Genomic DNA, 13569 nt, shown 5'->3' with positions numbered 1-13569 from the left:
GTGACATTAAAATGGCTCTATTTCCCTTTTAAATGCTTTCTTGTCTGAATTATTAAAGCAGAGGGGTTCCCCACCCAAACATCTATTGAACCTGGCAGCTTATTGTTAACTTTTCAGAGGCTTAACAGATATAGTGTGGTTAAATTGTGAAGGGCAAGGCCAAATAGATTGGGTGTGATCCAGCTACCAAAGCAGTTTTAAATCTCTATATAACTGATGTTTAAATTAGGATCAGCAGCTGTGTTATGTTACTGGAGCAGCTCAATGCAGCTGCAGTGTACTAATCTTCTGTGGACATCTGAGACAATTAACTACTGGGACAAATGGGCAGAAATTACAAACACAAGCACTATTAAACTCTGGAAAGTATAAAATGCCTACCGTAGATGAATTCACTAAGAATTGGGATTACTTCAACAACTACAGCATAGAAATTCTCACACTTGTAACAAAATATTGTAGTAAGGAATCTTTCAGTTCCATGCTTAACCCAGGCAACCATACTTTCATTCCATTTCCATTGCCCTGTACCTGCTACATATTGATATGAAGTATTCCATGACTACTATATAGTATGGCAATCCTAATTGGGTTAGGTTTATTTATTTATTCATCTTACTGATATGCTGCCCATCTCATAATCAAGTGACCCTGATTTAGATTTAGAGGTATGGATATATCACTCTACTTCCCCAAATATTTTATTTATATTGTAATAACTCAGTAACTGTGCTAATAGTACATGGATTTGTCTCCAAGTAATTTATCTCAGAGATCAGTTGCTAAATGAGTTGTATGACAGGGAATCAGCATTATCATCATGATCATCCCTTTAATTTTGCCACATTTTAGGATTATTGAAAATTACAATGTTGCTCAGTAATTGGAAAAGGTTTGATTGCCAAGTACTTTATTGGCAATGGCTGGATTGCATAGGCTACTTGTCTTAATATGCTTGAAAAGGAAGTTTCCCCTCTATTAAGCTTTTTCCAAGAGCATTTCTTTACCTTGAGATAGACAGATAGAGAGACAGACATAATATACTGTACATACTATTTATTCTGGTGGGCCTGGGGGTGGGGGAATCAGAAGCACAGACAGAAACCAGTTCTTACCAATGCCTAGCTTGGCCTTCACATTAAATACAAAACACTTCTCTACAAAAGCCCATCTATAATGACTAGTAGACAACCTAGTTGAGAACCTAGCCAAATAGACAACAGAAGAGAGTAATACGCAAGACCTTTATTTATGGAAACATCCAATATAAAGATAGAAAGATATCTAAAAGACGTAATGAAGTTGGAATAGCTATTTAGTATTTGCAAAACATGACAGTCCAGAATAGTAAAATGTGAAAGGCAAATATGAGTGTGACTTCAGAAGCAGAAAGAAGAATCACTAATAGTCTTGGTTATCACAATACTATTTTCCTCTAGTTAATGATACCTCAAAGGTGTTTAAGGCAGAGGTAAGTCACCTGATTTCACAGGCTTGCTCTCAAGGGTACAATTCAAAAGGTTCTCCCAGCATAGTCCCAATGAAATGGCATTGCGTACCTACTGAAGAACACTATGTATTCAACACAGTGTTCTTTGATCCCAGTTGGCTTTGCCTCAAACATAAACTTCATTTAACAATGTTATTTTTTTCCTGAGACTGCAGCAAACTTTGCACACTGTAAAAAAAATATATCAGATCTAGGACAAAAGAATGGGACTCTGTGTTATTCCCACTCCTTTATGTGAGCCAAGAATGTGACACCATACAATTGCCTAGAAATTCAATATTTTCTCCTAGATCGCAAAAGCATAATCTCTTTATAAAGCCTGGGAAGAGGAAATAATGGATCCTTTAGTTTTGGTCAAATGGACCAAAAGTCCTACTCCATCAATCATATAATAGTGTTTTTGAAGATTTGTCTGTCAGAAAATTCTCTGATGTACCTTAATATTTCTTCTCTGATTAGATGGGAAGGCTGGAGTCATTAAAAGAATACTTACGATAATTAACAATTTGGCTGCTGGTCTTTTCAATAGATCAGAGTGTCCCCAATTTATTGTCTGTCCCATTTGAACGGAAGGCAGAGGCCTTTAAAAGCAAGTCCTGGAAAGTGGGTGGAGTTTATCAGAGTGTCTGATTAAATTTGGACTCTGAGTCCAACTCTGTACTGTACAGGACTAGCTAAACAATGAATGACCAATTATGTTTCACAGCTGCAATTTCAACAGATCTTCTCCTTCAGAGAAAATCCAGTATCTTCTGCATCTGGAGATGCAGTCTGTAGCAGTCCAAAACAGTGGCTCTTAAAGTAGCCAGCAGATGGATTGCTCCTTGGCTTTAACACCTTCCTTTGCCCTTCCCCAACTCCTCCCATTCAGCAAGCTTCAAATCAAGCAGCGCGTACAAAAATGCTTGAGCGAAATTTGGGTGCGCGCCAGTTTGGTGACTATCTAAAATAACAATGCTTAGGGTTTACTGAAAGCGCTTTTCAGAGACACGGCAGCTGGAATAAGAATACTGTAGATAGAAGTATCAATCTTTGCTAAGGAAATGCATATGTAAGTTGTCAGACACCATCATTAGATAAATAAGGCAATGTATGCAACAAACTTGATACCAAGGAAGCAACTGAATGAGAAATCAAACTTACTGAAGGTATACTGACCACAAGGACAAAGTGAATGTTTATGTTCTGTTTGGGACTCATTATATGTAGGTAGTCAGATGTTATTCTATGGGATTCAAATCCTCACCATGAACTCATGACCTTTCTACTTTAAAAGTCTATATGCAGTACATGAACTTTAGGAGCTATCCAGGTCCTGGCACTCAGTAGGTAGAGAAAGGGATATATAGAATCTATTAGAATCACCTTTCCTTAAAATCTCAGAAAAGAGAGATACAAATGTACTGCCTTCTTTTATAAACTCAGGATTACTACACTCTGCTAAGTAATTGTGATGTGGTATCTATATTATGTTGGGAAGCTTATAATAAAAAATAACTTCCTCTTTCCAATAAACTGAACATTGGATGCTGTCCATAGTTCTGCAGTTATAACCATGACCCTCCTATAGCTATTGATTTCAGCAATATTTGCACCACACTGTTTATTCTTACTGTAAACATGTTATAAAATTATTTCTTTCAAGTAAAGTAAAATGGATAAAACATACTCAGGCAAGGTAGTTTTAAAAAAGTTAAAAAAAAACTAAATTGGTACCTACAGCTTTGGAGACTGTCAGCTGCACACAACTCTGCCTACAAAATGGAAAAACAAAACTTTATTCTTGAAGGATATAATTTTGCTGAGAATGGAAACTTGAGGCCAGCTGACAAAAACAGAGGTCAGTGGATCTACTGAAGTCAAATCTATCTAAAAAGAGTTATGTTTCCAAGAAGCAGTGAATACAGGATACTTTTAAAAATCCTATCAAACTTTGTTTAACAAAAACTGCTTTTGAGAAAGTAAAATAAACTGCATACAAATAGTTTGTTCACTTTCTTACTCCATAATAGCTTAAACTTAGTATAAATCTTGTTCACCTTTCTTACTAGATAATTGTTTAAACTTAGTATAAATCTGCAAGAGCAGAAAGCTGTGCATGCTTCTTCTTTCAGAAAAACAAACTTCACTTTCACAGGAAACCATTAAAAAAAGTCTAAATGTAGACTGATGCCAATAAGCAGCTGCTATAAAGACTATACTGTAATCTCTGGGTTACTTCTGTACTTCTGGGTATATAATGATCCCAGAAAACTGAATCAGCTACTGATGTCTAATGGGTATCACAATGTCAACATTTGCACCTGCAGTGCAATTCAAAACTGCTTATATCCAACTCAGCAGTTATTAACCACAGCAAATGATGTAAGTGGGAATTTTAAATATGACAGAGCAAGAATTTTTGCAGAAAGTTTTTCTAATCCAAGTTGAATTCTTAAGTACCTTCACCTTCACAGTTTCTAAACTGTGTTCAGAGCAGTCATTCCATGCAGTTATTTCTCAACTGTGCTAAAATTATTCAGCAGTTTAGAAATAAAATCCCAGTGCAGAAATAATGCCACTGAAGGTGTCTAGCAAACTTCAAGCCAAAATCTGATTACATATACAGCAAAATTATAAATATATATATATATATATATATAAAGAAATCAAATAGGAAGAAAGATTTACCTTCAAGAAATCACAAAAGCAGCACTTAAATAATAGAGTTGAAAAATTGTTGGTTTTCCCCATTGCTTCTTAAGTGCAAACTCTGGAAATGAATTAGTTAGCACAGGAATAATGAGGGGGGAATAAAAAGGAAAAAAAAGAAATCCAGGAGATGTTCACATATCAATATTGAGCAGTTTTATTCCATTGCGCAGGCTTGATCTGCTCTGATTTGAGAGTGAGATTTAGCAAACAGAAGAAGATTTAGAGAAAATCCTCACATTTATCTACATTACAGACACTGTAGACAGGAAACAGCTGGAGGAACATTTGCTTTCTCTCTCTCTTCTCTCCTTTCTCTCTCTCCTCTCTCTCTCTCCCTCTTCTGGCAAAGTTACTGAGTAAGGATTTTTGGGCACAATGACAAATAACATCATACCTTTGCATTTTGAAACTGGAGCACTGAAGTGTCGTTGGTTTTTTTTCCACCCAATCCCCCTCCTTCTTTAAAAGAATGCACGCTTCTGAATGGAAGACAAGAAAATATAGTTTAAGAACTCAGAGAAGCTGAAGCTGCAATAAGAAATGAAACATGTAAATGGACATGTTTCAGCTGGCTGCAATAGATACCCAGAGATTAATTCAGATACTTTTGCACCATATTTTCCAAGTAAAACTGCTGAGTATTTCTGCATATTGGCCATTGTGAGAACCAGCTCTTCCTAATATCAATGCTAAATCACCTTTTGCCATCTGATTCCTACAAGAATGGCTAATCCATAGACAGTATACATCCTCATGCTTTTTATAAAATCCTCTGAAATGAATGCATCTTGACAAAAGAGAAACATTTGGCTTTTTCTTTCTACCCCACCTATTCATTGATGTTCCATGACACTTTGGTTTTTGTTTTGTTAAAGCAAGCTTGAGGGTGTGAATGGGAAAAGAAAGATTTAGATTTAGATTTAGTTTTTACGAACTGAGTGATCATGCAAGAGGGGTGCACTCAAGGTGGTCTGATTTTTTTCAAGACCTAATCTGGGTCAGTCACTGGGACTAGTGTTTTAGTCTTCTGAGCTCTTGGATTTATACTGGAGTCCATCCTCAGGGAACTTCTCTCCCATCCTCAGGGAAATTCCCCAAGGATGGGCTCCAGCACAAGTCCAAAAGCTTGGAAGACTAAACCTCTGGTCATGGTGACTGACCCAGATTGTATCTTGCAACATTATCCTTGGACATGTATATTTGCCGTCATCTGTGATTATTTTTTTCTGGATGAAGGATTTTTGCTTGTTTTTCAGGAGTGTTATGCCTCATTATGCTATAAATGTTGTACTTTAACATTCATGCTTTAGTATGTATTTCACTCATAACAGCAGGAAACTATGCCACTGAATTTGGTAGTTGAGGGTGGAGGAGCTGCACAATTCTGTATTAAATTATTAGGAGAGGTCTTCAGGAAGGGACTGTGATTTGAAGATACCAAGTTATTCCATAACAGTAACCCCAAGTCTAGAAAGTCTTTTCTAAGACAGAAACCAGGCTGTGGATGGGTGATCCTACTCGCAATCATTAGAAGATAGTAGCTAGTTAGATGGATAGTTTGACTTCACATACGATCTCAAACAGTGAGCCTTCTCAAATTCCTATAAAAAAAGTTGGGCAGTGGAGCTGTACATAGCAGGGCAACACATTTTATCATCTGCCCTTATCTATAGACCAAGTTGGCCTCAAATATCCTGGAAAAAGTACCTGAAATGACAAGCATCCTTGGAGGTAGATGATCAAAATTGTTGATATGTCACATCTCATCAGTTAGTGGATGTACATATTTTACATCTTTATTCTCTTCTCGGTTAGTTCTGAATTATAAATAGCACACCGTGGCCAGAAATATGAGAATATGATGTTATTGATGAATTAAATCAAGTTGAAAATATAAAGATCCAAAGTAATAGATATAATCTGTTTAAATTATATACACTTTAGGATAATTATAATTATCACGTGCAAGAATCAAAGCATGCATTCTTTGAAAGCAATACATGTGTTCTGTTTTTTCTTTGCAAGCTGTTGGGGATTTCTTACATAGTAAAAGGAGGCGGGGATAATTGAAAGTTGGGTCTGTGGCTGGAGATGGAGATTTGTGTTTCCCCATTTATTAGCTTCAGGGAATGCTGATTGGTCAAGACCACTAACATTTGGAAGACACAACTGATAAAGATCCTTGCACACTGGTATCTGTCTGCCTGTTTCTGAGGTTTGGGGATCAAAGCAAAAGTGTCCTTCATGTGATGAGCAAACCTACGCTGCTAAATTATTTATAGGTTTCTTAAATAGGCAGTGATAGTACTGTATTCTTATTCATTTGGCACTACTGCTTATGAAGATGCCTTCCCAGGTTGATATTGCCTATTGCTAAAAGACATATGGATAGGGAATACCCAAGAGAGGACCTTTCCTCTACCTTGCTGAGAAGCCATTCCATCTCCTTAGAATGTGAGATCATTTAGTTTTTAAAGGACTTTAAATTATTTTTAATATATGGTTTCTTCTGCTCCACCAGGTATATAACATTTTTAGTATTTCACTTGAAATCTTATTTAGGTTAAAACAGTAAAATAAACAGTTCCTTTTCTTATGGTTTTTTTTAGTTTATCTTTTTTTGATATATATATCAAAAAACAGGCCAAAACAGGAAAGAGTTAATTAGCAAGGCATATTCAAATGACTTGACAAATATTTAACACATATATCTCCCTTGCTTCCTAGCTAATAGAGAAAGAACCTGTGGCTCAGGAAGTTAAAGCAACTGCCTAATATATAATCAGCCCAGGTTCGAATCTCAGATAAAAAGGGTATGACTGACTGATGAGAACATAAGAAGTTCAAAATGATCATTTCAGCCTCCCTAAAATTCTTTATTTGAATAATTTACACAAATAATGATCTGTCATAAGTTGTGACTATATCCTGTGGATAGCCTTGAGTTAGGCCAAAACAGGAAAGAAAGAGTTAATTAGCAAGGCATATTCAAATGACTTGACAAATATTTTATATATATGTGTATGTGTGTGTGTGTGTGTGTGTCATATGTTAACTCTTAGATTACCTTGCTAGGCCCCAAACATGGAGCAAATCTTTATTTCCTGTTTTCAGCCTTATCTCAAAGGCCATCGAACAGGCTGTAGTCACACCGGACAGTTAATATATTTGTGTAAATTCTTTGTTAGTAATTTACACACACACACACACACACACACACACACACACACACACACACACACACACACACATATATATATATATATATATATATATATATATATATATATATATATATGCATCTTTGGTTATTCGGGTTTTTCCCCGCGTAGAACTAAAGGTGTAGGGGCAACGTTTCGACGGAATCCCATCCGTCATCATCAGGCTTTAGCTTCCTTCTTCTGGGAGAAGCATGTGGCTGTTTGTTCCTCTTTTTTAAACTGCCAGAGGGGGTGTGTTCTGTGGAGGTGTGCTCTGATTGGGTAGGGGACCAAGTGTGTTCTGATTGGGTGGGAGTGTGTTTTGAATGGTGGGTGTGTTCTGATTGGGTGGGGGGGTTGTTCTGAGTGGATGGGCTGGTCTCAGCTGCCAGCTCCAGACCTGAGCTGGTGAGTTGTGCTGCTTTTGTTCGGCTTCGTGTTTGTGGTGGTGCCATGTTTTTATAGTGGGTGTCAATTTGCTTATTGTGTGGTTTGGAGGGGTTTAAAGTGGCTGATGTTGCAGCTGTAGTTAGGTTTCTGTTTTGTGGTTGTGTGTCTTTATCGTTGTGGGTTCGGATTTGCTTTTTGAATGGTTGTGTGGTGGTGATGTCATGTGATGTTATCATGAGTTTGGGTCTGGTATCATTCTTGGTGGTTGGGCCTCGTCTGTCAATCAAGGCGGGTTTCCAAATGGCTGGTAGACGAGAGGTATCATCTCGTTTATTCATGCTGTGGGGGCGTTTTTCTATCTCAATGGCTTCTCTGATTATTCTGTTGTTAAAATGTTCAATTTTGGCGATAGTTTTGGTTTTTTTAAAATCAATTTCATGTCCCGTGGCTTCAAAGTGTTGGACCAGGGATGAAGTTTGTTCTCCCTTTCTGAGTGAGTTTTTGTGCTCTTCAATGCGTGCACTTATTCTTCTGTTGGTCTGTCCGATGTATGTGGTGGGGCAGGTGGTGCATGGGATTTCGTATACTCCTTGGTTTTCTAACCCAATTATGTCCTTGGGGTTTCTTAGGATGGTGGATATTTTTCTGTCTGTGTAGAATGCTGTTTTGATGTTGTGTTTTTGGAGGACCTTGCTGATTCTGTCTGTGGTCCCTTTTAAGTATGGGAGGAGGGCTTTGCCATTTTCTTGTTCTCTGTCTTGGGTTTTTGTGGGTGTCTCTCTTCGGATTAAGTTGGTAATCGTGTTTCTTTGGAATCCATTGGCTGTTAGTACATTAGTGAGAGTGTGTAGTTCGGTTTTTAGGTGTTGTTCGTCAGCTAGGTGTTTTGTTCTGGAGATGAGTGTCTTGGCTACGGAGTTGATCTGTGCTGGGTGGTGGTGTGAGAGTGCGTTCAGATAGCGGTTTGTGTGTGTTTTTTTATGGTAGATAGTGTGTCCTAGGGAGCCGTTGGATTTCTTGTAGACTAAGACATCAAGGAAGGGAAGTTGATTGTTAGCTTCTGTTTCCATGGTGAATTGTATTTTGGGGTGTAGGCTATTGAGGTGTATGAGGAAGTCATCCAGTTTTTCTTTGCCGTGTGGCCAGATTACGAAGGTGTCATCTACGTATCTGAGCCAGAGTTTGGGTTTGTGGTTGGATTTTTCTAGAGCGAGGGTTTCAAAGTGTTCCATGTAGAGGTTTGCGATGACAGGTGAGAGGGGTGATCCCATGGGTGCTCCTTCCATTTGTTTGTATCTTTGTCCATTGTAGATGAAGTATGTGTTAGATAGGCAGTGGTTGGTCAGATCTAGGATGTGTTTTGGGGGGTTGTATTTATTTTGGATAGCTGTCAAGGCTTCTTTGATTGGCACTTGGGTGAAGAGGGATACAACATCGAAGCTCACAAGTAGGTCACAGGGCTGTAAGTAAACATATATATATGTTTTCTGAGGTTTTCGCGGGTGCCTGTATGTGGATCCTTGGTTTTTCGGGTTTTTCCCCGCGTAGAACTAAAGGTGTGGGCGCAACGTTTCGACGGAGTCTCATCCGTCATCATCAGGCTTTAGCTTCCTTCTTCTGGGAGAAGCATGTGGCTGTTAGTTCCTCTTTTTTAAACTGCCAGAGGGGGTGTGTTCTGTGGAGGTGTGCTCTGATTGGGTAGGGGACCAAGTGTGTTCTGATTGGGTGGGAGTGTGTTTTGAATGGTGGGTGTCAATAAGCAAACTGACACCCACTATAAAAACATGGCACCACCACAAACACGAAGCCGAACAAAAGCAGCACAACTCACCAGCTCAGTTCTGGAGCTGGCAGCTGAGACCAGCCCATCCACTCAGAACACCCCCCCACCCAATCAGAACACACCCACCATTCAAAACACACTCCCACCCAATCAGAACACACTTGGTCCCCTACCCAATCAGAGCACACCTCCACAGAACACACCCCCTCTGGCAGTTTAAAAAAGAGGAACTAACAGCCACATGCTTCTCCCAGAAGAAGGAAGCTAAAGCCTGATGATGACGGATGAGACTCCGTCGAAACGTTGCGCCCACACCTTTAGTTCTACGCGGGGAAAAACCCGAAAAACCAAGGATCCATATATATATATATATATATATATATATATATATATATATATATATATATATATATATATATATATATATATATATATATATATATATATATATATATATATATATATACAGATGATACCACTCTAATGGCAGAAAGTGAAGGAGAACTAAAGAGCAGGTGAAGAAGGACAGTGCAAAACTTGGGTTGAAACTAAACATTAAGAAAACCAAGATCATGGCATCTGGCCCTCTCAATTCCTGGCAAATAGATGGGGAAGAAATGGAGGTAGTGACAGATTTTATTTTCCTGGGCTCCAAGATCACTGCAGATGGGGACTGTAGCCAAGAAATTAAAAGACGCTTGCTCTTTGGGAGGAAAGCCATGGCAAATCTAGACAGCACACTAAAAAGCAGAGACATCACCCTGTCAAGGCTATGGTCTTCCCATTTGCAATGTATGGCAGTGAAAGCTGGACCATAAAAAAGGCTGAGCGCCAAAGAATTGAAGCCTTTGAACTCTGGTGCTGGAGAAGACTCCTGCGAGTCCCTTGGACTGCAAGGCGATCAAACCGGTCAGTCCTAGAGGAGATCAACCCTATATATATATATAGTACAGGGTTTTATGTAGGGATATGTGTGTGTGTGTGTGTGTGTGTGTGTATACATACACATACACACACACAAAACACAAAAGCATGGTTTTAAACTCAAGGTTAGTTGAATAAAGCATAATATCCTTTGCAGGTAACAATTAGCCATAATGAATGTTTTTATGCAACACAGTGAACCAAAAATAGATTATATTCACTTCCTTGAATAGCAATCTGATATTTAGCTTATTTAATTAGTACTGAAGTACAGTTTGTTTTGTGACCATTCAGTTTCAACAGCACTGAAAAATGTTGACCATTTTGCATACTTATGATTGTTGCAACATCCCCATGGTCACATGATTTACATTCAAATACTGATTAATTGTTCTGTCAGGAAATTTCTCCTTAGTTCTAGGTTGCTTCTCTCCTTGGTTAGTTTCCATCCGTTGCTTCTTGTCCTGCCTTCAGGTGCTTTGGAGAATAGCTTGACTCCCTCTTCTTTGGGGCAGCCCCTGAGATATTGGAATACTGCTATCATGTCACCCCTCGCCCTTCTCTTCATTAAACTAAACATACCCAATTCCAGCAACCGTTCCTTATATGTTTTAGCCTCCAGTCCCCTAATCATTTTTATTGCTCTTCTCTGTACTCTTTCTAGAGTCTCAACATCTTTTTACATGTTTATTTATAACACTTGCAGTGTCTAAGGGTTATGTAATCCCCCTTTGCGACCTTCTGACAAGCAAAGTCAATGGAGAAATCAGATTCATTTAACAAACATGGCAAGTAAAGTTGTAAAATGAGGCAAAACTCATTTAACAAATTTCTCACTTAGCAACATAAATTTTGGGCTCAATTGTGGTTGTAAGTCAATGACTACCTGTAATAAGTAATATTGTTTTAATTCCTACTCCAGAAAGCTTCCAGTTGCCACATCATTGTATTCTTAATCAGCTGAATCATTGATAATTGCACAATCTTTTATGTTAGGTGTGGAATACACACCTGGTATGCAGAAAACTAATAAACAGACTAATAAACAAAGTTTCAGCATTTCTGTTTTAAAGATTTGGGCAGTAGGTGATAGATGTCCAACTTTGAAACGCTCTTACCTAAACTTCATTTTGATGCCTATTGAGATCTGATATCTATTACAGCTATATATAAGTTGCAAATGTTGTCATGAAATTTAAATCTTTAGTGTGACAAAAAAGGGAAAATAGTTAAACACTAAGACATATATTTTACTTTTTTCAGAAATGTGTAGTATACATAACAAATCTATGTGCAGTGCTCCAACAAATGGGAAAAACCCCACTATTTATTAAGTGGGGAACAATTCGCTCCACCAACAATTCAAATCAAAAGTTAAGTAGTTGTGTGAAACCCTCTATTGCCTTCAAGCTGAACTCTGTTTTGCTAATCATACACCCTTATACTGAATAATAGGATTGGATTCATTTTAGCAAAGTGATTCATAAGACACGTATGGCCCTTCTGCAAGCATAGCATCTCTCTCCTATCATTAATCCTAAAGGATAGTGGTACAAAACATTTAGAAGCAGGGGCGCCCTCAGGGGCGAATCATAAAACCAAGATGACGATTACACTGCAGAATTGAAGGCTTCTCCATTTTACATGCAGCACGCATGAAACTGGGCTGGGATTCAGCTGTGTAGTTATAGCATATGACTACCCCCTGCAGACACCTCTGCCCAGGTTGGAGCAAGGTCAAGGGATCCATAGCATGTTTTAGCCAAGTGGAAGGAAGCCTGTATGTAATTTCTTTCCCAATTGCTTTAGCAATTGGCAAAGCTGTGATCAAGATGACACATTGATCAGCCATTAGTCAGGAATCCACTTTTGTGAAACCTTAGTTAAACCAGCTAACTAAATAGTAAAGTATATGAACCCTTTTGCTCCGGAATATGGGCATGAACAAAAATGTTTTGACTGTGAAAGAGGTTTAGCACTAAGTATTAAAATCAATTGATGCCTATATATTAATTTTTATTTGTACTTCTAATTTTCTGTCTGAAAATATGTGCAGATTCAATTACTGTTTCTTTCTCTATCCTAAACCCTGTGGTGGGAAGCAGAGGCTGGGGCACTGTCTCTGAACCTTTAACTTTTTCTAATGCATTTCACAACCCAATTTTAGTTATTTTCATATGGTTTGTTTTGGCCTTGCAGGATAAACCAGATATGAATCACAACCAGATAAGCTAATTCTACTCTACTGTAAAGCTACAGAATTTTGCAAGTATGAAAGTACGAGTTTCCCTCATTCCTAGCCTGAGAATCTAGGAAGTGTCTGTTCTGTGCCCCATCTAGCAATAGATTATGCTGTCTCTTATCTGACCATTCCTTTGGTCAGTCTCCCAAACTCTTTCCCACATATGATTATAATTTGTTATGAAAAGTGCTAGATGTGGTATGGGGGACAGCTGTGGTCTGAGACTGTGGTCACTAAAGGTGGATGATGGGTGAACCCTTATAAGGGGAACAGACATGACGGTTAATGAACATCACTGCTGGAGTTGAAGGAGGGTTGAAGAAATTATGTGGCAGAATCAGCATGAAGTTCCAGGGAGACCTAAAGAGGTTAGAGCTACAAGACACATAGAGTGTTTGAATTTGGGAGAAGATATGTGAGAAGGATGTAATTACACTAGGGTGAGCAGAATAGGAATTTGTTATTAGGTGAGATTGCTATCATTGTGGCTTTTGATTATTTATTTTATTTATTTATTATTTATTTATTATTGGGACTTATATGCCGCCCTATCTCCCAAAGGACTCAGGGCGGCTAACAACAATAACACAATAAATACAGAAGTTAAGATAAAATTAAAATTAAAGGCCTCTGTACAATAAATTAAAATTAAAATAAATTAAAAATTAGAGTTAAAAAATTAAAAACATAATTAGAGAGCCTTGGTGGAGCAGTGGGCTAATGCCTCCTTAAGTAACACCAGCTGCCTGCAATTAGTGCAGGTTCGCATCCCGCCAGGCTCAAGGTTGACTCAGCCTTCCATCCTCCCAAGGTAGGTAAAATGAGG

At 38.2% G+C, this 13569-nt stretch overlaps 1 protein-coding gene across 1 annotated transcript in view; it reads right to left on the bottom strand.

Moving 5' to 3' along the window:
• Window positions 1-4243, bottom strand: part of IGF1 (insulin like growth factor 1) — a gene marked incomplete at both ends in the record, with an annotated part of 51189 nt that extends 46946 nt beyond the window's left edge. The window contains one exon of the mRNA XM_083365708.1: window positions 4181-4243. Within this exon, the coding sequence (XP_083221834.1) occupies window positions 4181-4243 (63 nt within the window). The remainder of the gene's footprint in view (window positions 1-4180) is intronic.
• Window positions 4244-13569: the final 9326 nt, after the last annotated feature.

This window comes from Vipera ursinii (assembly GCF_947247035.1).
Source record: "Vipera ursinii genome assembly, chromosome: 6".
Classification (NCBI taxonomy): domain Eukaryota; kingdom Metazoa; phylum Chordata; class Lepidosauria; order Squamata; family Viperidae; genus Vipera; species Vipera ursinii.
Note: the sequence above shows the minus strand (reverse complement) of the source record. Positions and strands in the feature narration are given on the sequence as shown.